The sequence below is a fragment of the Geotrypetes seraphini genome, chromosome 9 (genome assembly GCF_902459505.1).
Source record: "Geotrypetes seraphini chromosome 9, aGeoSer1.1, whole genome shotgun sequence".
Classification (NCBI taxonomy): Eukaryota; Metazoa; Chordata; class Amphibia; order Gymnophiona; family Dermophiidae; genus Geotrypetes; species Geotrypetes seraphini.
Genome location: NC_047092.1, coordinates 144,302,344 through 144,327,630, shown reverse-complemented (window position 1 = coordinate 144,327,630; position 25,287 = coordinate 144,302,344). Strand labels below are relative to the sequence as shown.

The 25,287-nt window shown below is 43.2% G+C and overlaps 1 protein-coding gene across 1 annotated transcript in view; it reads left to right on the top strand.

Annotated features, from left to right (window-relative positions):
* FARSB (phenylalanyl-tRNA synthetase subunit beta) overlaps window positions 1–24,226 on the top strand; it is a 125,693-nt gene extending 101,467 nt beyond the window's left edge. The window contains exon 17 of the mRNA XM_033959660.1: window positions 23,764–24,226. Coding sequence (XP_033815551.1) covers window positions 23,764–23,915 — 152 coding nt within the window. The 3' untranslated portion in view covers window positions 23,916–24,226. The remainder of the gene's footprint in view (window positions 1–23,763) is intronic.
* The last annotated feature ends 1,061 nt before the right edge of the window (window positions 24,227–25,287 follow it).

Below are 25,287 nucleotides of genomic sequence, written 5' to 3'. Positions count from 1 at the left end.
TTGCACAATCAAAGACAGTTGGGTGGACTTAGAAAACAAAGTATTGCTTCCAGCAAATGTGTAACACTGTATTTTTTTTAATTTCTGAAAGAACACAGTGGGTGTAATTAGCATTTATTTAGCTTATGAGAGAATCTCTGGTTTCTTTCTCTTTATTTTTAATTTAGTATTTATTATTTCAAATTGGAAAGCCACAAATTCATAAAAAATAACAATAAGATTCAGATACCGCTATTACAAAAAAACCTAATATCCTAATACACTGTTCTTCAACCACCGGTCCGCAGACTGGTGCCAGTCCGTAGAAAATTTCTGCCGGTCCGCACAGGGCCGGCAAGATCTACAAATTAATTTTCCTGTCGGGTATCTGTTCTCCTTTCCCTTCCAGCGCCAGCGTTAGGATCGGCTATGGTACTGCTACAAGCAGACGGCGAAAAGAAAGAAGCCGCGGGACTTTTCCTCTTGCCTGCATCGCTATAGGCTCTGCCGATCTTGATCCCGCCCCCCTCTGAAGTGACTTCCTGTTTTTGAGGGGCAGGATTGAGACCGGCAGAACTTGTAGTGAATAACAATGCAGGCAAGAAGAAAGGTCCCGCGGCTTCTGTCTTCATTCTAGCCGTCTGATTTAGCGGGACCACAATTGAAGGTAGGGTAGGTTTTGTCTTCGTTATTGCTGCCAAGTTTAGCAGGACCAGGGTCGAAGGCAGGGCTGATAGCAAGCGAGTGCTGGAAGAGTGGATCGGGGCCAGCAGCCAAGGGAGGAAATAAGAGATGCTGGATTATGAGGAGAGGGAAAAATGTGATATAGTTGTTGTGGGAAAGGGATGGTAGACCCACGAGGGGGGATTGGTGTGACAGAAGGGAGATGGTGGATCCCCTTGGGGGAGGATAGTTATTGGAACTAGGTGGGAGTTGGAAGAATAGGGACACAAAGACAGATGCTGGAGCTTGCAGTGGGTAGAGAGACATGGAAAATGCTGAACAGGAAGGTGGAGTATGAAGACAGAAGTAAGATGTTAGACATGGGTAGAACGAGTAGGGAGACAGGGGATATGCTGGACATGGTGAAGGGGGATTAGGGAGACAAGGAGAAGATGCTGAATAAGGATTGGAGGGAGTAGGGTGATGGAAGGTATCGGCTGGATTAAAATGGGGAAAAGAGGGGAGGTATTTAGAATACCGCGGCTAAATTAATTTTCACAAAAAGCAAATTCGACCACGTCTCCCCGCTTCTATCTAAGCTTCACTGGCTCCCAGTTCTCCTCAGGGTCCACTACAAATGCGCCTGCCTAACCTTCAAGTCTCTACACGGCATCCTTCCTCCCCTGTTTCCACTATCCTGGCTCTCCGCGAATCCTAACTCCACCAGATCCTCTCAAAAATTCATACTATCATTCCCCTCTTTAAAAGGCATATCCCATACAGGAAAACTTGGAACATCCCTCCTCTTCAAGATCACCGAGCTGTGGAACAGCTTATCTGCCCCTCTCCGGAGTGCGACCTCCCTCCAACGCTTCAGAAAACATTTGACAACTTGGCTTTTCTCTAAAATGTAACCACTCCCTCCCTCTCCTCTACACTTAATCCCTTCTCTCTCCCCTTTTTACCAAGTTCTTCTTCTTCCCATTGGAGTGCCTTTCTTTTGTAATTCCTGTAAACCGTGTCGAGCTCTACTTCTGTGGAGATGATGCGGTATACAAACTTAAGGTTTAGTTTAGTTTAGATACTGGAATACGTTCAATATAAAATCATAACTGAGGCTTGTGCGGATGGGATCAGATGGTTTGCGGGGACCAAGCTTACGGAGACGGGGCAGAATTGTGTTTTTTAAATTTCAGTCTTAGTAGTTTGCCGGTCCACAAAATAATTCTTTTATTTCTGTCGGTCCACGGGTATAAAAAGGTTGAAAAACACTGTCCTAATACATGACACTGACATCCTCTTTAAATTCAGTGTAAGGGAGCAAGGCCAAGGAGATAATTGAGACATAAAGGAAACTATAAATCACTTGTACATAGTTCCTAAACAAACATAAAAGGGGAAAAAATAATTCCTTCAGTTAGAACTTAGTGGAGGTTTTGCCCTACTGTGTAGAAAACTATGCAGCTGTGAAGGCTTAACAAAAACATATGTCTGGGTGTTAAACTTTATCACACATTTCCTGGGATAATCTTGGAACAGATCTGAAGAAACACTTTCTAACAACCTGCATCTTAGGAGGAACATCTGGAAAGACATTAACTTGATGACTGTGGAATAAAGATGTCCAATATTTAAAGAATTGCAACAGTAAACCCTCTTCTGAGGCTTGCGAAAAAGGAGGTCACCAGAGTAGCGCTCCAGGAGGCTAGTTAAATTACATAAGTAATCTACTTACCTGTCTTATCACTACAATTCATTAAGGGCTTCTTTTACTAAGCTGTGGTGAATGCACTTACTGCAGCTTAAAGGGGTTTAGCGCAGGATGTGCTGAGTTAGGGTTACCATATTTTGGCCCTGCCCAGTTCTGCCTCCAGCCCCACCTTGTTCCACCCTGTCCCTGCTCCCACAATGCTCCCCGACGAGCTCCAGCCAGGTCTGGAGGTCCTGGATCATGCGCGGATGTGTGTGATGCCATAAGTACATGCCCAGAGGGCCTCCAAATGTAGCCAGAGCTTGTCAACAAAACTGTCGGGTTTTGGAAAGTCCATCCAGGACAGTCCTCTAAAAAGAGAACATGTCCGGGTTTTCCTTGATATCTGGTAACCATATGCTGAGGCATCCTGTGGTAAAAGCCTAATGTGTGCACACAAAGCACAGGCTACAAAATTTTTATATATTCTTCTCTGAAGGAGAATGTTGGGGGGGGGAGGGAGGGCGCAGAGAGTGGATGTGACAGCACTGCCATATTACAGTGAACTGATTAATGTGAGATTAGCATATGAGTCTTTAAAAATAGCAACATTAGCATATGACCATTATCTGGCTGCAGTAAAAATGGCCTTAACCTGGGGGAAAACACTTGTAAAGGCACACTAAGGCCACTTTTTAGGCAGTTTAGGTAAAGGGCTCTTAAATTAGGAATACAATAAACCCTTGAGATATCTAGTAAAATGCCTGGATTTACCTGGATTTACCTGGAAGATATTGATAAATTATCTCTTTAACATTTCTTTAGCATAAATTATTTTGTAAACAGAAAAAAATAAGGAAACACAAATTATTATATTTAAGAGCATTTTCCATACTGTCAGATTTGCTTTCCATAGATGTATAGTGCCCTTAATTAAAGCCTTGCTAGATGATTGCAGTGCTTTAATCCTAATGTTCTGATTCTCCTTATATTTAGTCACAGCGCCATCCTGTGGCTGAATAAAATTTAAACACAGATTTGCCAGAAAAAATGACACGGTTGAGAGAGAGGTAGCCAGATATAGTGACTTCCATTCTGGGTATCAATTTTTAAATTTTTAGAATGAGATATCTTTATGGGCAAGATAAGGAGAATAGACCCTCTTCCGCCCACCTCAGTGGCAAAGACTATAAGCTTGATGGACTTCCCTGACCAACACTTTGAAGCAGGGTTCACAGCCAGGAATGTCTGCTAGGAAAAGGGGATGAGCCTTGAAAAAGCTGGAAGCGAAACATGTTTCTCCCGGGCTTTCAAGACTATAAAGCTAAGTGTTATTGCTTTTTATAAGTGCCTTCACTATTTTATATCGGCTAAGTAAGCTTTTGAATATTGGATAAAAAGTTATATGAACCAGTGAGAAGATGGCATGTGAAGTTTAGGACAATGAATATTTATGAGTCCCGAGTGGTGTCTCTGAGGTTCTTAAGTTTGTAAAGATTTATTATACTTAAGGCTGTTGATGGGATCATACTGAAGATTTCCTCAAGATATTAAGATTAGAGCCTACTTGAATCAGAATACTCCCTCTGGCTGGCAGGCCCACCTCTTCAAAATGGCGAGCCTTCCCCTTCCTGGTACATCCTGTGATGTGCCAGGGAGGGGCCTAAGACTCTGATTGGCCCAGGTGCCTAAGGCCCCTTCCACCTGCTCATATTCAGAATAACCACCTCTGGCAGCACAGACAGCAGCCAGATGCCATAGGAGTTGGTTGCTAGAGATATCTGGAGCCATGCAGACTGCAGTGTGTTTGACGGTTGCTGACAAGTACATAGTGGTGGATCCAGTGGTCAAACATGTCGATCGAGGTGGTCCCAAATGTGCTCAATTGGGAAATGGTATGGGAAATTTGGAGGCAAGGGAAGTAGCTAGAAGTCTTGGTCATGCTTTGCGAACCACTCACGAACAATTCTGGTGGTATAACATGTCGCATTGTCCTGTTGAAAGAGCCTATTGACCTTAGGGAAGACTGTCAACATGTATGGGTATACTTGATTAGCAAGGAAGGAGAGATACCCATATCAGTTGAGTGCCTTCCAGAGGTATCAAGGAACCCAGACCATACCAAAAAAACATTTCCCAGACTATAATGCTGCTGGGTGTTTGTTCTCAGCAGTTTCATGACTTGACATGCAACGTCAATCTGTTCGATGGAGCTCAAAATGTGATTCATTGGAGAAGATAACCCTCTGCCAGTCAGTGCAAGTCCAATGTTGATACTCCTGTGCAAATTGCAGCTGTTTTTTTGTAAGGAACCCTTTTGAGCTTGGGTGCAGTCACCAGCTGTCTGCTCCAGAGCCCCATTCACAACAGGGTTTGCTGCACAGTCATTTTGGACACACATCAGGAAGTCTTCTGGTTCATTTGCATGGTGAATTACTCCATGGTAGCATGGCTCGAACCAACCTGCGCAGCTGACGTTCACCTCTCGCATTGATGGCTCGTCTGCCCCACGGTTACCTCGTCGGGTCATTAAAAAGGTTCCATTTGTTCACTCATGGTACACTTTAACCACAGCAGCCCGTGAACAGTTCAGAATGATCCCATCAACAGCCTTAAGTATAATAAATCTTTACAAACTTAAGAGCCTCAGAGACACCACTCGGGACTCATAAATATTCATTGTCCTAAACTTCACGTGCCATCTTCTCACTGGTTCATATAGCTGTTTCCGAAATGCTGTCACCCTTAGCCTGGTTGCCGATGATCATGTCTATTTCAATGTCTGATAAATTGCACTTTTTCCCCATGACAACCACGGTTGCTATATTGGCAACTTGCTGACATCCCACCTTATATATCCACGAAGTATGCGTGTGACATGTGCATTCGTTCATTGGCTGTGCGTCCCTGATATCAGAGATAGGTGGTGGTCATAATAATGTGACTTGATTGTGTAAAATTTACATATTAGTTCTGCCCTATTGTATATCACCTTGTAAATGGGCACTATGAGTTTATCAGCAAGATCCTGCACTATGCGGGGTGCTTTCCTCAAGCAGTGTTCTCTGGTGTGCCTTTTGCTGCAGTTGTAGAGATCCTCATCTTGCCATGTAGGCGTTTCACCTGCTAACTTGAGTATGGAGGTCATTGAGGTCTTTCAAGTTGTTCATTCCTCTTCAGCCCCCACAGAAAACTACTCAATCACGCTGATAGCCAGAGGCAAGATCTCCAAGTTTCACCTGTTCCGCCTTCTCAGAGGCAGTCAGCTAAGTGGTGTGAATAACTTATGTTTTCATTAGTAGCTTCCTGCATGGTGTAAAGCAGGGGTGTCAAAGTCCCTCCTCAAAGGCCGCAATACATTTGGGTTTTCAGGATTTCCCCAATGAATACGCATGAGATCTATTTTCATGCACTGCTTTCATTGTATGCTAATAGATCTCATGCATATTCATTGGTGAAATCCTGAAAACCAGACTGGATTGCGGCCCTTGAGGAGGGTGTAAAGCAGGGATGCCCAACACGTCAATCGCGATCGACCAGTAGCTCAGGAAGGCAAAGCGAGTTGATCGTGGAGCCCATCCCGGGCTCTGTGATAGACTCGTGTTGTCGTCCTGATCTACCGGGCCGATCAGCCTTCCTCTCCAGTGTTCTCTCTAGGGCCTTTTAGCTGGGCAGTCCGTTCAGCTGTCGTCTGCTGCTGCCGCCGCTGCTGAACATTAAAAAAAAACCAAAAAAAAACCGGCTTGGAGATTTCAGCCTGTAGCGAACTTATGCTCCGTGGCTCTAACGTGTGCGTGCCGGCTTCCCTTTTCTTCCCTCCGAAACCGGAAGTTATGTCCGGGGGGGGGGAAGAAGGGAAGCCGGCACGCACATGTTGAGAGCCCTGAAGCAAGCGTTCGCTATGGGCTAAGGCGGGAGACAGGTTAGTGAAGCATTTCCTCTTCTTGTTGCCGGGTCCTGCCTACTTTCTGTTTCCGCGAAGGCAGGACCCGGCAGCATTTCCCACAACAGCTCGATCGCGATGCTGGTCGGCCGAAGCAGGGAGAGGTTGGGGCGGCGGCAGCGGCTTTCGGGCCTGTTATTGGTGGCGGTTTGGGGCCTGTTATTGGTGGCGGTTTGGGTCCTGGTCCCCGATGGCAGTGGCTTGGGGGAGGGCAGGGAGAAAGAAAGAAAAAGGGCAGGCAGGGAGACAGAAGGAAAGAAGAGAAACAGAAAAAAAAGAAAGGGAGGCAGAGAGAAAGAAAGGGCAGGGAGAGAGGAAGGAAAAGTTGGGGGAGGAAACGAGGTCTGGAGGAGAGGAAGCATACAGGCTAAAAGAAGGGAAGAAAGATTGGATGCACAGTCAGAAGAAGAAAGTGCAACCAGAGACTCATGAAATCACCAGACAAGGTAGGAAAAATGATTTTATTTTAAATTTAGTGATCAAAATGTGTCTGAATTTATATCTGCTGTCTATATTTTACACTAAGGTCCCCTTTTACTAAACCGCAATAGAGTTTTTTTGCGCAGGGAGCCCATGAGTGTCGAGAGCAGCGCTGGGCATTCAGCGCAGCTCCCTGCGCTCTAAAAACTGCTATCGTGGTTTAGTAAAAAGGGAGGGGGGTATATTTGTCTATTTTTGTATGGTTGTTACTGAGGTGATAGTGCATAGAGTCATCTGCTTTGACCTCTTTGAAAAACCCTGGAATAGGAATGATAATTAACATTTTCTATGCATACAGTGTGCGTTGTGTTTTTTTTTAATTTTATTGTTCGTAGATCATTTTGACTTGGTCATTTTAAAAGTAGCTCGCAAGCCCAAAAAGTGTGGGCACCCCTGGTGTAAAGCATATTTTTCTATGCTTTGACTATAGAAAGGGTGTAAGAACACACTAAGCTTTTCTGCAAATGATATGTAATTAATTTCTCCCCTAATATGTTTGACTACCCTTATTGAAATCGTGGTCTAAGAAAGGGGATTAAGATTTGGTTATATTGTAAGAATTTTTTCTTCTTTTTTCTTTTGAAATATTTTCCTTTTCTGTGTTTCACATAGCAAGATGTTCTTGTGAATTTTATTAGAAAATTATAAAGAAAAAAAGAAAAAAAAAGAAGAAAGGGTGTAAGAATTCTGTTTTGGCTTTGTCTGTTTTGTCTGTTTTGTTGACTATTATTTTTTTAGATGTCTTGATGGTGCTTTTCCAGCAAGGATATAAATAGAAATAAAACAAAGAAAAGAAAATTAGATGATACCTTTTTTTATTGTCCTAACAATACATTTTTTTGATTAGCCTTTAAAGGCAATACCTTCTTCAGATCATTTTCTGATCCGAAAATGGCAGTATTACCTTTGAAAGCTAACCAAAAAAATGTTTATTAATACAATTAAAAAAAAAAAAAAGTATCATCTAATTTTCTTTTTTTTATTTCTTTTCTATGTTTTATTTTATTTTTTTTTATTACCTTTAAAAGTGGACCAACATGATTATCCCACCACTATACTCCAGCAAGGATATAAAAGCTGTTTGAAGGTAGCTGTTGATATTGTGGAAGCAGTACAGTAGGACTTGGTTTTCTCTTCATTTTCAGTACATTCCCTGCAACAGTATTAACCAATGAAGTAGCACAAGAACAAGCTCAAAGGTTCTGATTATAGCTGGGTATATGCCTTGTGGAGTTTGTGAATGCATGGGGATGGCGATGATTCAAGTGCTGATCTTGAAGGAAAGCGTTAGACTATGGTCAATTAAAGGTATACTGGGTTTACACAATGAACATGTGCACCAGTGCAGTTAATGATTAGTTGTTTGTGTGCTCTTCCACCTGCACAATATCTTATTTAGGCTAGACTGATTTGATTGATCAGTCTAGCTAGTGCAGTTGTTGGTGTAACATATATATATATATATATATATATACTAGTCTTTAAGCCCGTTACATTAACCGGTGCTAGAACATATGTGTGTGTGTCTGTCTTTATTTTTTTTTCTCTCTCCTTAGCCGCTTTTTTCCTTTCTGCCTTTCTTTTTCCTTGGCTGTCCATCACCACCCCTTACCTGCTCCCCCTGTCCATTTTCCCTTCCTTTTACCTCCCCTGTGTCCACCACCACCCCTTCAATGCTCTCCTTATGCAGCAGCAGCCCTTCTCCCTTTGTTTTACCTCCCCCCCTGTCCAGCAGCACCGCTTTCCTTCTCTCCCTGTCCAACATTAGTCCTTCATTCCTTTTTCTTCACCCCCCTGTCCATCAGCATCTCTTTTGTTCTCCCCCTGTCCAACGGGTGCTAGAGTAGACAACGTTTTTTTTTCCTTTCTCTCTCTGTGCTTGGATGCTGTCTGTCTGTCATTCTTTCTGTCTGTGTCTCTGCCTTGCGCCCTGCCTGCCTGTATTTCTCCATTGCGCCATGCCTGCCTATCTCTCTGTGGCCCCCTTCTCTTCCCCGCCATGATTGGTGTGTGCCCCCAGCACACCCTTCCCCCCAAAGCAGCCCTGTTTCCCAATGCCCCTGCCCCCTTTTGTGCCATGCCTGCCTGCTCCGTGGCCCCCTTCTGTTTTCCCCCTATGATTGCTGTCTGGCCCAGCAAACCCCTCACCCCAAAGCAGCCACCTTTCCCTCTCCCCTTGTTGAGCCATGCCTGCCTGCTCTGTGATCCCCTGCCCATGATTGCTGTGTGCCCCCAGCACACCCCTACCCCCAAAGCAGCCCCTTTCCCTCTCCCCCTGCATGCATGCCTGCTCCCTGTGCATCAGCATCAGCATTTCCCTCCCCCTCACCTGTTCCTTCATAGCAGCATGCAGATAAAACGGCTCCCTTAGTTCTTTGCTGGATTTTTTTTTAAGTTTAAAGATGCCGACGCGGCTCCTCTCACGATCCCGCGTCCGTCGGAAGCCTTCTCCAACACAGGCCGGGATCGTGAGAGGAGGCACGGTGGCAGCTTTAAACTTTAAAAAAAAATCCAGCAAAGAACTAAGGGAGCCATTTTCAAAGCCGCCGCCGCGGCTCCTCTCATGAGCTGCACTTATATTATGTCGGAAGATGAGAGAGGAGCTGCGGCGGCGGCGGCAGCAGATTTCAAATTAAAATAACTTAGGCCAGGGAGTTTAAGGGACAAGTATACAAACCTAAGGATTAGATTAGATTAGATTAGATTAGGATTGTACAGCTGGAGCAAGTCCATCCTGGGCCCGCGTCTGCCCTCCGCCGACAGCCGGCTATCTCGAAGCCCTCCTCCCCCCCACTTTCCCTTCCCGCGGTACGTCTGGTTGCGGTCCGGCCTGTGGAGGCGATCAGCTGGTGACGTATTAGCGCGCATGCGCACTCCTTCGGCCACAGACCTACACGCACGGAACACGCAAATAGGAGTGCGCATGCGCGGCTAGCTCTTTATTATATTACTAGTATTTAAGCCCGTTACATTAACGGGTGCTAGAATATATGGCTGGCTGTCTTTCTTTATTTATGTCTCTCTCCCTGCTCCTGTCTCTTTCTTCCTTTCTTTCTATCTCTCTCCCTCCTGCAATTTTTCTCTCTCTCTCCCTGGCACCCTTTGTCTGTCTGTCTGTCTTTCTTTCTGTCTCTCTTTGGTCCCCTGTCTGTCTTTCTTTCTGTCTGTCTCTCTCCCTAGCCTCCTTTGTCTGTCTGTATTTCTTTCTGTGTCTCCCCCCCCCGCCCACCCCACTTTCCTTTGCAGAAGCAGCAGCGGTATTTCCCTTCCCCTCCAGATCCCTGTGAAGTAGTAGCAGCATTTCCCCCCCACCCACCCCCCATTCCCTTCTCTTCCCCCACCACCACTTTCCTTTGCATAAGCAGCAGCGGTATTTCCCTTCCCCTCCAGGTCCCTGCTGAGTAGTAGAAGTATTTTCCCCCACCCCCCATTCCCTTCTCTTACCGTGAGCTGCCCTGCTCCGTTCAGCCCCTCCCCCTTCCCTTCCCGCGTGCTGGCCTGCTGCTGCTGAAGGTTTTTTTTCGGCGACTCCTCCTGTTAAAATTCTAATCCTGTTAAACCTCCCCCCCCCTTCCCGCAACCGCTCCTGTTCAAAGCGGCCTGCTGAGGTTCGCGGCCGGCTGTAACGAACCTCGCAGGCCGCTCTCCAACTCGGTAGCATGTTCCCTCTGACGCAATCGCGTCAGAGGGAACGTGCTACCATGTGGAGAGCGACCTGAGAGGTTCGCTACAGCCGGCCGCGAACCTCAGCAGGCCGCTTTGAACAGGAGCGGTAGCGGCTGTTGCAGGAGGATGGGGGGGGGGGAGTCGTTGGTCCTACAGGCCGCTGTGAACAGGAGCGGCGGCAGGACCATGAGGCGGGAGTGAGCTGTTCGGCTTCCCCTATCTGGGGAAACTGCCGTGCCGAGGAGAGCCGGGAGTGAGTTTTTCGACTTCCCCTATTTGGGGAAACCGCCGTGCCGAACTCAACTGCACGTCGGGAGTGAGCTGTTCGACTTCCCCTATCTGGGGAAACCGCCGTGCCGAACTCAGCTGCACGTGGGGCCGTAGTAAGCGCGGGGCATGCTGCACTCTTGGCGGCCACGGACATACGGATCATGGAAGCACGCCGATAAGAATGCGCATGCGCCGCCTACGGTTTTATTATATATATATATGCACGCTCTTTAAATTTAAATTGTTATTTTTCTTAGATATGGTGTAACATATATATATATATATATATATATATATATATATATATATATATATATATATATATATATGTTACACCATATCTAAGAAAAATAACAATTTAAATTTAAAGAGCGTGCATGATTGGGCAGACTGGATGGACCATTCGGGTCCTTATCTGCCGTCATTTACTATATATATATATATATATATAGTATATTTAGTATATATATATATATATATACACTAAATATTTAGTATATATTTAGTGTGTGTGTGTGTATATATATATATATATATATATATATATAAAATATATAGTGTATATATATATATATAGTGTATATATATATAGTATATATATATATATTATATATATATATATATAGTAAATGACGGCAGATAAGGACCCGAATGGTCCATCCAGTCTGCCCAACCATGCACGCTCTTTAAATTTAAATTGTTATTTTTCTTAGATATTTCTGGACCAGAAACCCAGAGCTCTGCCCGGTACTGTGCTTAGATTCCATCTACTGGAGTCTCCATTAAAGCTCACTTCAGCTCATCTAAACCATCCCAGCCCTTGAAGTCCTCCCCAGGCCATCCTCAAATGAATGGCCATATACGGCACACAGACTGTGCAAGTCTGCCCATTACTGGCCTTAGTTCGTCAATATATACCATTATTATATACTGATTAGTTCAGAATGCTGCTTTTCACCTGATTTTTGGTCTTAAAAATATGATCATGTCAGTCTTTTTTATGCCAAGTTATACTGGTTACCATTTGGGCTAGAGTATTCTTTAACCTTTTCCTATCGTAATAAATTTTACGTTACGCTGGTTCCAGTCGTAATTATTTTAGCAAAGTTTTGTATTATTCACCGTTATCATTTACGGCTATTGTAAACATAATGTAAATAAGTCATAAGTCTGTAAATTGAAATATTTTGTGTTCGTGGCTCTTTATTAGTCCATACAGACTGTTTATCCACTGTCTGTCATTTTTTGAATGTCCTGTCATCCGGGATACAAGATAGGAAAAGGTTAAGTTTGGGTGTATTTGTTATAAGGCACTTTTTGGATTATTGCCCTCTTATTTGTTTTCTTATTTGAAATTGTCTTATTCAACAAAATGTACCAGAAACTCAGGTATGTTCATCTTCCCTACCCTAAGGGCCTGCCGTTACAAGACTTTTTTGGACAGGACATTGGAGTATCAGGCTGGGAAGATGAACTTCTCGTTAAATCCGATGATGGCTCAAACCTACTCTTACTTTACATTTAGAAAATCATTAAAAACTTACTTATTTGATAAACAAGAAAGTTGATTTTATATTTATGATGAGGTTTTTTATCTTTTTTTAAAATTTTTTTATCTTATGTCTTAATAGATAATAATATTTTGGAACTATATTTTAACCGATGCTGTATTTTAACCAACGCTGTATTTGATTGATGTATGTAGTAGTGTTATTATGAAATTGTACTTTTCGCTGAATGATTCAGTTTTTATTGTTGTGAACCGCCTAGAACTGTTGGTCGGGCGGTATATAAGAAAATAAATTATTATTATTATTTTCTGATTAGAGATCCTGTGTTCATCCCATGCTTTTTTTAACTCTGTCACCATTTTCATTTCCACCACCTCCCTTGGGGGAGCGCATTCCAGTCATCAACCACCCTCGCCGTAAAGAAGAATTTCCTAACATTACTCTTGAGTCTACCACCCCTCAACCTCAAATTATGCCCTCTGGTTTTACCATTTTCCTTTCTCAGGAAAAGATTTTGTTCTACGTAAATATCTTTCAAGTATTTGAACTTCTGAATCATAACCCCCCTGTCCCTCCTTTCCTCTAGCGTATACATATTCAGGGCTTCCAGTCTCTCCTCATACATCTGTAGGTGCAAACCTCCTACCATTTTTGTTGTCTTTATTTGGACCCTTCAAGTCATCTTATGTCTTTTGCCAGATACAGTCTCCAAAATTGAATACAATACTCAAAAGTTGGGCCTCGCCAACAACTTGTACAAGGGGCATCAACACCTTCTTTCTTCTACTGGTTACGCCTCTCTATACAGCCTAGCATCCTTCTGACAACAGCCACTGCCTTGTCACTGTTTCTTTGTTTTAGATCTTCAGACACTATCACCCCAAGGTCTGTCTCCCCATCCATGCATATCAGCCTCTCACCTCCCAGCACATACGGTTCCTTCTGATTTCTAATCCCCAAATGCATTACTCTGCACTTCTTTGCATTGAATTTTAGTTGCCAGATATTACACCATTCTCTAACTTTTGCAGATCCTTTTTCATGTTTTCCACTCCCTGACTCCCTGCTTAGTGTCTAGTCTTGTTACAATTGTTGGTATCATCCGCAAAAAGGCAAATCTTTCCTTCTAACCCTATTTGGGGTACTCTATTTGGGTGAAGGCTGCTTGTTATGCTGCCATTGTTAGTTATGGAGGTCAGAGTACATCTACAAGGGGTAGAACTCTTGTGATTTTTTTTTTTTAAATCTTTATTTGGAAAACGGTATAGAAAATTGAATAAATAAATAATAAACATCCAATATAATACATTGAGTGACAGGAAATTGGAATGTGTCATTAAATATATTCTTTTTAATTGGTCCACAAAAATAATTGGACTCAATTGTGTAGTAAAGAAAAGCCCCACTGAAGAATCATCCAAGAAGCCAATAAGGTCAATACACACTATTTTAGCAGTTTTGACCCTAGCCTTCCTATTCTCCAGTTGCAAAATCCCCTATTCCTAAGAAACCTGTATAGTATGAAGCTGTCTAGCAGAAATAAGATCCAGTAGTTGTTTTGGATTTTTAAAAAAATTGTTTTACTACTTAACTCTAAGAACATAAGAGTTGCCATACTGGGACAAACCAAAGATCCATGAAGCCCAGTATCCTGTTTCCAACAGTGTCCATCCCAGGTCACAAGTTCCCGAAGAGTCAAACAGATTCTATGCTACTTATCCTAGAAATAAGGAGTAGATTTTCCCAAGTTCAACTTAATAATGGCTTATGGACTTTATGTTTAGAAATTATCCAAATCTTTTTTGAACCCTGCTAAGCTAACTGCTTTCACCATATTCTGTGGCAGTGAATTCCAGAGTTTAATTATATAATGAGGGAAGAAATATTTTCTCCAGTTTGTTTTAAATCTGCTACTTAGCATCTTCATTGAATGCCCACTGGTCCTAGTATTTTTGGAAAGAGTAAACAAGCGATTCACCATTCCATTCTTCTCAGTATTTTATAGACCTCAGAGCTGTCTCTTCTCCAGGCTAGCCACTTTAGCCTTTCCTCATAGGAATGTCATCCTATCTAAAACAATGACATGGAAATTTCAACATAAAGCACAAACCAAAAGCACTAGTAACACATCTTTTATGTAGTCTAAAAAAAATCAGGAACAATCTGAACATTGACCCCAATAAACTTTCATTCATATATTGGAAGTACAATCTTTGAATATTGTTCTGGTTGGGTTCTAAGGCAAAAGTCATTAAAAGAGTTGATCCATCTATAATAACCTCCAACGAGCTTTCTAGGAAGCCAATCAGGTGTAGACTATCCAATAAAATTTGCTCCAGTAATTCCAATCACAGCTGCTATAACTTTTTATTAGATGACAAGTATTGTACCCTGGCAATAGGGAGTAATGTCTCGGCTGTTATTTTCAAAACTTTTAAGACGCTGTTCCTCAGCATTTTCCCTGGAGGAACCAAAGGAGATTTTAGAAAGTTCAAAAGCCTAAGATTGCATTTCCTATGACTAGTTCTCCGGGTACTCCATCTTCTTTGGGCCAGGTGCACAAAACTCTGATGCTCTAGAGCTACAGTGCCTGAGAAACACTGATCTGATTTTAGTGACCAATGCTCAAAATTAACAGAAAGTGCATTATATGCACGCTGTTGGTTTTAAGCATTGGTCACTAAAGGAATTGGAACTTTCTAAGGCATGCCCACAAGAGCTGTGCAGTAAGCACAGCTCTTGTGTTCATATCAAAGGACCCCAACCGCCACCCTGCCTAAAAAAAACCCTGGTGGGTTTTCTACTTATATGGTGTTTAGGCCTCTCCCAGTGCATCCCAGGATGCAGGAACAGGGTACCACCATTTTGAAGAGGCGGGTTCTGAGGCAAGAGGGAGTAGGCATCCGTCCTGCCTATTTCAGGTACATGAGGAGTGGGACTGGATAGGGAAGGGAGGCGGAGATGATGAGATCTGTGGGGTGCCTGGCCTGAGTCACTAGACCACTAGGATTTTTTTTTAAACTGGGGAGGAGGTCCAGGAGGGGCTTGGGTAGGGGGGTCTGCTTGAACACCAAGGGCTTCTATTTTAATTTGGAGGGGGAGAAAGTAGGAATCTGCTGGGCCATCAGAGTTTTGTTTCTTGTTTTTGGTTTTGTTTTGTTTTTTTGGTTGTTTTTTTTTTTTTGGTTGTTTTTTTAAAAAAGCTTATGGAGTGCCAGAAAAGGTTTGGGGGTGATTCTTTCCTGTCTGTGCCTGAGACAATCAGCACTCAAGCACTGACAGGAACGTATGGTTGGGGACTCTACCGACAGCTCTGAGCTGTAGTGGCCCATTGTTCTGGCCATTGCACAGCTTTGCTAATGAGTTTGTTTTATTTATTTAATTCATTTTCTATACTGTTTTCCTCCAAGAGATCAGAACAGGTTACAGGTTAAACATCCATAATGCTCATGAGCTCATTAATATGGGACTTTCAGACACTGCTTCTGTGCCCAGCAAAGCAGGCCAAAAGCTAGAGAATGACACGGTGACGGTTTACCCGCGGCCACCGCATTTAAGCCGCGGGTCACCGCCGAAAACGGGGAAGAAAAATAGCAGTCGCTGCGGTGACGGGGACAAGGCCATTCACCGACCGCGGAAACGGTGAACAGGTTTGTCCCCGCGGGCCAATGTACCCCCTTCTAGGAACCGCTATTTCACCGTGCTCCTCATTTGTCATTTCAACCCTTCCTGCCAATCGCAGCAGAAGGGTACCCAACCCCTCCTGCCGGTCCTCCCAATGGCCTCCCCTAAGATCGCCGGCAGGAGGGTACCCAACCCCCCCTGCTGGACCCCCCCCCCAACGAACCCTCCCACCCCGGAACCCCCTTAGTCTTACTTTTCAAGTTGGACCGGACAGCTCCTCGCTCGTCTGGCCAGCAGGCCTGCCTCCGTCCAAATGAGGCGGGCCCGCCCCTCCCCTCCCCTCCCCTCCCCTGCCTCCCAATGGCCTCCCCTAAGATCGCCGGCAGGAGGGTACCCAACCCCTCCTGCTGGACCCCCCCCCAACGAACCCTCCCACCCCGGAACCCCCTTAGTCTTACTTTTCAAGTTGGACCGGACAGCTCCTCGCTCGTCTGGCCAGCAGGCCTGCCTCCGTCCAAATGAGGCGGGCCCGCCCCTCCCCTCCCCTGCCTAACCCACAGGATCCTAGGGCCTGATTGGCCCAAGCACCTAAGGCCCCTCCTATAGCGGGAGTGGCTTTAGGTGCCTAGACCAATCAGGCCCTAGGATCCTGTGGGTTGGGCAGGGTAGGGGCGGGCCCGCCTCATTTGGACGGAGGCAGGCATGCTGGCCAGACGAGCGAGGAGCTTTCCGGTCCAACTTGAAAAGTAAGACTAAGGGGGTTCCGGGGTGGGAGGGTTCGTTGGGGGGGGGGTCCAGCAGGAGGGGTTGGGTACCCTCCTGCCGGCGATCTTAGGGGAGGCCATTGGGAGGCAGGGGAGGGGAGGGGAGGGGCGGGCCCGCCTCATTTGGACGGAGGCAGGCCTGCTGGCCAGACGAGCGAGGAGCTGTCCGGTCCAACTTGAAAAGTAAGACTAAGGGGGTTCCGGGGTGGGAGGGTTCGTTGGGGGGGGGTCCAGCAGGAGGGGTTGGGTACCCTCCTGCCGGCGATCTTAGGGGAGGCCATTGGGAGGACCGGCAGGAGGGGTTGGGTACCCTTCTGCTGCGATTGTCGGGAGGGCCGTTGGGGGGGTCTACAGGAGGGGTTGGGTGCCCTCCTGCCGTGATCGCTGGGGGGAGGGGAGACTTGCAGCCGTAGCCGCGGTCACTATGCTAATCACGGCAGCATTTAAAGTACATGTCAGTGTTTGTTTTTGCATTGCTAGCCCCAGGGGTGGTGGAAGATTAGTGATTGAAAAACTGTATGAAAAATAACTATTTTAAATTTAGTGATCAAAATGTGTCAGTTTTGAGAATTTTTATTAATTAATTTTTTCTCTGCGTGTTTTGTTTTTGTATAGTTATTAACTAATATTTAACTAAGTTTTAAAGTTTTAAAGAATGTTTCCTTTATACGTAAATAAAGAAAAGTGAATGGGATTGCAGTGGCGGTGACGGGGCGGTGAATGGGGTGGCAGTGGCGGTGACGGGGCGGTGAAGAGGATGGTGAGACGGGGACGGGGCGGTGACGGGGTTGGTGAGACGGGGACGGGGCGGTGACGGGGATGGTGAGACGGGGACGGGGCGGTGACGGGGACCAATTTTTTCACCGTGTCATTCTCTACCAAAAGCCTCTGATTTAGCTGTAGAAGAATGTTTCATTTAGACTTGATAAAATCAGTCTAAATGAAATGTTGCCAGCACAGTGGGCTTTATGAATCTGCCCCTTTGTCTTTTACCAAAGTAATTCTAAGCTGCTAAAAAAAATTTTCAGCCGCTGTTCTATATTCCCATTCTTAGATATTTGTTGCTTAATGACTAGCTCATGATTATCCATCTAACAAGAAAAAGTTCTGTCGGTCTCCATAAGCTCCTCAAAGTTAAATAAAAAGAAAGTTCCAAACTTTTAATGGCATCCCACAGAGAATCCATGGTAGCCACAGCTGGTTGTTGAAATTCTGAGACCACAGTAGAAGCAACACATCCCATTTCTGGAGCTCAGCAGACTCAAGAGGGGATGAGGACACTGGGGGAGCCCCATGAACACAGCCTGATGTGCCAACAAACTCTTCCAGATTGTAAGAATCTGCTCTCGACAGAGGGTTAAGCCCCTTCAAGCAGCTGTAGTTTTGAAGGAAGATTGGAGCGTTGAAGCTGTTCCCAATCCATATGGATTATGACTCCAGTACCCTGTAATATTGTCTGTACCAGTTGGGAGGGGGGGGGGTCTGTGAAACTCAAACTTTCCCTTTTCTCTTTCCAGTCATTCCTGACTGGAGAAGCTGCCCAGATTGTTAATTGCAGAGAAGTGCAGAGCCTCACACAGCCATGTCTAGCTCTGATACTCTGTTGGCCCAAGGGTTTGTGTGATTTGATAATTACTGTAGTGTACCTAAAAAAGTCTGTTTTCTGTGTTTTGGGGAGGTTGCACTAACAATAGCTGTCACCAAAAGCAGTGTAGATTTGGGGTAAGTCTGTCCTATGAGTTTACAAAGAATCATACTTTCAACTACAAATATCATATGCAAGTTGACAGAGACATGTCTTTCCTGTGGGCTTAGTGTAATTTCTTAGAGTAAAGGAAATGTTCTGATTGTGAGAACAGGTGTGCTCAAAATAGTCCTTTCTATTTACCTTTGTACAGTGTACAGTTTGCATAACTATAAAATCTGCTTAATCATAACACCTGCATGACTGTTGCCGTTGGTTGTATAGGTGTGGGCATAGCAATCTCATAAATCGTCTTTTCTTTTAGAAAGTAGATTAAAAACAATTTGAACGATTCTTCACACAGGAAAAGTAATGAGAAGGATATCTCCCAGACACAAATGTGTATTTGCTAAAAAAACAACAACTTTAAAACTCGGGGGAAGATTTTCTAATAGGACTATGTCAGAAGTTTAAACTCCTAAAAAGCCATGTTCTTTTATACATAAGATGAGTATTTAAACTTTGTAAGTGTTAGAGTATATAGACCTTGAAGAAGTTGAAGATAAGTTGGTGCCTTTATCTTATATGATGCGGGATACAAACTTAAGGTTTAGTTTATATGTCTCTGTTTCTATGACATTCGTGCAAGCCTGAGAGCAGCATATCGTGCGTGTGCCTTATTGGAGCACAATATATGCTATGTCGTCGTTTCAATCATAGGCATGCCAGCACTATTGGATGAAGATGAAAGGAAGGGTGCTTTCAACAAGCACGCATAAGACACGCCTCGAGAAGCGTGTTTTTGTGATCTTTTTTTCCGCCAAAACTACAATTTATGTGACTGGTGGTTTTAAAAAAAAATTTTTTATGATGAACCACAGCCAGAAACACACACCTAAGATGCACTTTGCACAGTGCCAGCACCCTCAGACTAGTCGGTAATTTTTGGTCGTCAAAAGCCAGTGCCGTGCTTGAGGAATCGCCCGATGATGATAGAGAATTACCCGGAGTGCTCCTTTAAATATTTATGAGCCCATTTTACTACCACTTTAATGTTTAAGACCTCATCGTAATACATTTGCATGGCAGAGTCTGAGTCTGCCAGGAAGCTTAGAAAAGAACAGTGAGCCGTTCTGATAATCGGCCGGTAAAATACTGCATGTTAAACTGGCTGGAGCCGGTTTAGCAACCATCGTTAAGGGCACGGTAAGTTTTGAGAATCCTCCCTCAGTCTCTGATTACCTTCTCTCACAGTGAACTCCTATCTCTGCTATGTTGTATGCAAGAGCAAGGTGTAACTTTTGCAAAGATCAACTTTAAAATCAGAATGGTGACATGGAGATGTATGGCAGAAAGGAGGAAGGGAAGACTTATTTTCCTATTACTTTTTAGAGTAATGTAAAATTCAGTCTGGAATCTTAAGTTACTACTAGTCTGATATTCAAACAGTTATAAGTTTTACCAGTGGCCAATGAACGTATAACTTTGCTATCCATGTATTTTTGAAAATTATATGGGTAGTGTTAGAAGTTTAACTGACTGGCCTGATACTATCTCTGTATAAAATAGGACCTGATTTGAAGCAGAGCCAGAATGATACTTAAAATTACCTGAATAGCGGGCCTAAACTAAGTGAACAATGCTGACGACGTTGAACTTATTAATTGAAGCACTTAAATTAACAGTTGCCATACTGGCTACTTAATTGATCCCTCCATATCTTGAGGGTTGCTCTACTGTTTCCAGGAGAATGTTAAAGTAAAATATATAAGTCATATTTCTTTGGAAGTGAGCAACAAATTGAAATTGGAAAAATCTTGAATAGTTGATCGACTAACTATGAATTGTTGTTTCCATGTTAGTTCACTTGAATATTTGGACTAAATATGTGACTAGCTTTCAAGAGTTATCTTTTCATCAGCTCAGTGAATAAGCAGCACAGTTACACTGGGTTTAGATGTATTAAAGGTGGGGGTGGAGGAACCAGACACAGATTTATACTTAAAGGCCCTATAGGTAGTATAGGATAAAAGAGCTAATTTCTCTGTTAAGGATGATCAAATATTTTGAAACTAACCCCAAAGGACTTAAGACATTGACTTTTTCATCCATTAGCAGCTATAGCAGAGCTCTCCAAACTGGATCAGGACCCCGATTGTGGTCACCAAAACTACATTTGGGGGGTCACGACTTAGGTGGGCTCTCCATAGATGCATCATTATTCTGCACTTCCGAGAGATCATACAATTTTAGATGGCCACAATCCTGGGGTCACAGCCACCTAAACAGAAATTCACCGAATATTTTTTTTTCATTTCTCCTTCTCAATATGCCCCCTCTGAAATCCTAATCAAACTATTTTATAATTCGGGACCATTTTTCTAATATGTCCCCTCTGAAATTCTTAACAAACTGTATACTGTAATTTTGCTGTATTTTTTAAGATTCTGTACACTAAAATTCCTCTGACTATCTGAATATTGTAACTCGCTGATTGTGCAGCTCTCTTCAGTGTGAACCACCTAGAAGTCACAAGATTATGACGGTATAGAAGAATAAAGTTATTATTATTATTGAGAAATACTGAGCTATAGGGTCTTTGATTTGTAAAGTGTTATTGTCTCATCACTTCTATTTAGGCTCCCCCTCAACTCCTCACTTACTGAGCTGTAATGACATATGCAGGCAGCTTAAGGTCTAAATGACTACTATTAACCTGTTACTTCACTGATGAGACTGGCTGCAAGTGATAAAATAAAGCTGAAATGGTCTTGTTCCTACTAAAAGGAATTTGATATGTGCTTATTCTGCAATGTGAACAGGTGTGCAGGCTCCATTTTGCCAACTGACCCATTTTAGATAGCATACCAGTTACATACAAATCAACAATATTATACATGTTGACAGTATATTAGAGCACCTGATGTTTCACTAAAAAAAATACAATAAAAACAAATAACCATCTATCTTCCCTTTACCCTGCAATTTCGTCTACTGCATCTAGCATGTGAGAGTTTTGATGTCAGGTTCTAGCAATACAAAGAGGATAGCTGAAAAAATGCAAGCAATCAAAAAGTGGATGTAGGAGGAAAGAACTCGGGGGGGACAGAGACCGGGTAACACAAGCTTGTGGCTTTCAGAGCTGGGGGTGCACTCTTTTAAAGCATCAACTTCCGGATGTGCTTAAAATTATAGGAATGACTAATTATGTTTAAGCTTATCCTGACCTCAGGCCTGTAATATTACTTTAATCTTTTCTTTCTTCCTTAAAAGAGAGAAAAAGTAAGAAAAGAAACTGTGAAAGGTGTTGCCAACCTAGAGGATGGAGAGCTCAGAAGTTCTTTGATGGTCAATTAGCCTGAAAATGTGCTAAAGACTAGGTAGCACACTGGATTACTGGCCAAAGAATTACCCCCAAGGTCATCAAAGTGACCTCTACTGTCTGATCACTGAAAGACAATTATAGAATTTTTTTTTTTCAGGAGATGCTACAAAAGCTGTAATTAAGGGAATTATTTACACCTCGCCGAGTTTTAAAACTTAAATTCTTGTTTGGGCTATGAGAGGTGGCTTTTGTCCAGTACTTTCATGTATTTCAGCTGGGACATCACTAGGTTTAGAAACCTCTTTTCTGTGGAGAAACATGGTCGTGTAATTGTAGGCCTCCTGTTGCCTCCCCACCTCCTTTTTTATCATCACTGTGTGATAAAGCAACAGCATGGCTTTCTGCAAATCTGGTCAAGCTCTCACAATAGGTTTTGTAATGATAGATTCAGAATAGTCTATTCATGTATACATCCTATTTTCTAGTGATATTTTTTTCAGTGGGTGTTGGGCCTGGGCCTGAGGGGGGAGCAGGCTGAATGGAGTTGTTGCTAGGAAACTTACCCATCATACTCAGTAGGTGTAACGTGGCTCTTTTATTTTATAAACCCTCTGCTAGTGGAAGATAAGCTTTGTCCTGCAGGCGAGTCAAACTCTTATTGCTAAAGGATCAGTGCCCAGTCATAAAAGAGATACATGTCTACTGAGTAGCACTTTTATTCTAAGAGGTGAACAACTGACCAAAAGGATCGACTAGAACTTGTGAAGACACTGTTCTCCCAACTGGTTTTGGATACCAAGGTCATATAGTGATGGTTTGCAGATTTTCTAAGAACTTATTTGCTGTAGTTTGAAATCTTAAGTCAAAAGACATCTTAAGATGAGCAAATCATGTATGAAAATTCTCACCCATGAATAATGTGTAGTCTATATGTAGCGAGCATGCAGCTCAGGAGCACAGGCAGTTAGCTTTCTTGTATGTTATCCTCTTTCCTGAATTATGGCAGAACTTTTCATTTATCTTCAACGTTGCTTCTTGTTCCTGTCGGAGAACAAGGAAAACGAGCGTACAAGGATGCAGGCTAATTTATTGAATCAATAAATAAGCGCAGTTAATATTACCACCTCTAAACAAACCAAGGGACCCGACATGGTCCGTGTTTTGGTTAACATGCCTTCATCAGGGGTCCCAGGTTGGCAAGGTGTCAAGTAAAACCGCAAACATAAGCCTGTGTGAGTCGGAGATAATCATAAAACGAAGGTCTCTGTGTAAACTGTTGGAGAACAACCAGGGTGCCAGGCCTAGAAGTCATAAATGAAAATAATTCCTCAGTTACTGTATTTTTACTTTCTACAATGTATAATTTTATAAATTGGTGTTACAGAAGAGCATAAAAGAGCCATGTAATCTACACCATATATGTGATGCTTATTTTCCCTTTATTGGTATGCCTCATTAGTGTTTATGCCAAACATGCTAGAATTTAGCTGCTAATTTGGCCCCCATCTCAGAGAGGGTGTGACTTGAGCATGCACAAATGCTAAAGGCCATGCACCAGTTAAAAACAGAATTTTCTTTGTCAGCATCAGTTAAAAGAGGTAGGAACTGGAACTGGAGGAGGGGGGGGTGAAAAGAGAGATTTGAATATAAACCAAGATCCCCCATTTTGGTTTTTTAATTTTTGGAACAAAAATCTCAGTTTATAACTGAGTATATACAGTATAGCAATGTGATTACAGCGATATGTACATTAACTTAAAACAATACAATGTCGTAATAATTAGCGATGAAAATATAGATAAAATAACAGTGGGGTAAACTTTTAACATTTCAACTACAAACTTCTCTGACACCACGTTAACTCTGACACTTTTGTATAGAAGGCCTGGAAAGTCTAGTCAAAGGGAGTAAGCCTAAACTAACTTCTAAACTAATTAGGTTGTGATAATGGCAATGGCACATTATAAGTAATTAATGCCAGCATTAAAATTGTTGTGGTCATTGTTGAAAATTCAGTGCAAAGTGCTTTGATAATCTACAGTTCTTTCAGAGTGTGAGAAACTTCATATTTAAATGGCTCTGTTTTGTATTATTTTTCGTTATATTCTCTCTCTCTTTTTTTTGTCTTCACGAACATTGATTTTTCTCTCCCTTTTCTTTTCAGACCCCCGTTTCTTCCCTGGGAGATGTGCTGAGGTCACTGCCAGGGGTCAAAGTGTTGGAAAGCTTGGTGTTCTTCACCCTGATGTTATTACCAAATTTGAACTGACCATGCCCTGCTCTGCCCTGGAGATTAACATTGAGCCATTTCTGTGAGGATCTGCCTTTACAATGGTCCACCTCTCCTCTCTCCAACAGCTCCATCTCTTAGTCATCTTTTGAAAAGGAAACATCAGCCTTTAATATTTAATAAAGAAGAGAAATTGTCTGGCTCCATTGGGTAAATATGTTCCTTCCACTGCAATTATAGCTCATTCTGTAAAACGTTGGAATTCAGTGTCTGGGGACGGCCCATATCCTTGCTTTGTAAGGTCTCATTGTTAAAAATAAGCTTAATGTGTTATAACAGAAATGTAATAAAAGAGCACATGACCAAGATTCAAAATAATAAAAATGTTCCAAAGCCATCACTATCTCATGCTGTAATTGATTCCATGTGCATAACAGACATTTTACTGCTTTGTATGAAACAAGGTAATTGATTTGAACAAATTGAAAATGAATGTGAGCATAACTCAGTTAAGAGTCTTAGCTTCAGTAGGGTACCTAATATAGGCCTAGATTCACAGAGCTTACCGATCGTGTCCCGACCAGTTTGCGACCCCAACCCGATTCACTAACCTTCCTCCCGATCTGCGCATGCAAAAGTAGGAAGGCAGCGATTCACTAAACAAATTCAGGAACACCGATCAAAAAAGAAGCGACTGCTGAGGACTAGAGAATGACACGGTGACAAAATTCATCACCGTTCCCGTCCCCGCGGATAACCGCGGGAAATAATCCCATGTCATTTTCTAGTGTCTATTTCAACCTCAGTCCTTCTACACCAGCATTCTTCAAAGCAAAGCTTGCAGGTCAGTGGTTGTGGCCATTCATACTCTGATTCTTCCCTCTCTCCTTAAAGAATGACATGAAGATGGTTTCCCGCGGTTATCCGCGGGGACGGGAACGGTGATGAATTTTATCACCGTGTCATTCTCTACTGAGGACCAATCGCTCATGTCACTGTCGACTCTCCTGCTCTCTGCCATCCTTCCCTGCAATGCGAGCCCGTGGTTTTAACCTGCGGGTTTAAAGCGGGGCTGCACTACGGCGTGTTCTGTTCCAGAACAGAACATGTCGTACTGCAGCCCTGCTTTAAACCCGTGGGTTCGCGAGTAACCGGCAACCGAAAAGGTTTAGGGAAGAGCAGGTTACATTCTTCCCCATCCTGACCTTCAGCCCTTCCTTCCTTTCTAAACCCTGTCTTACAGGGCGGCAGCACATCGTTTCCTCACCTGGTTTGGTGGCGGCAGCTCTCGGTTATCTCGCTGCAGGCTCAATATCAAGACAAGGGTAGAAGAGTTAAAGGAAGATCCCATTAAGCTAAAGTGGAAATGCTATTTGTTTTGCAAATGGATATGGATGTGGCCTACATTTTAAAGCAAATTCAAAGATTGGCTTTAATTTTTTGAGGGTTTTTTTTTTT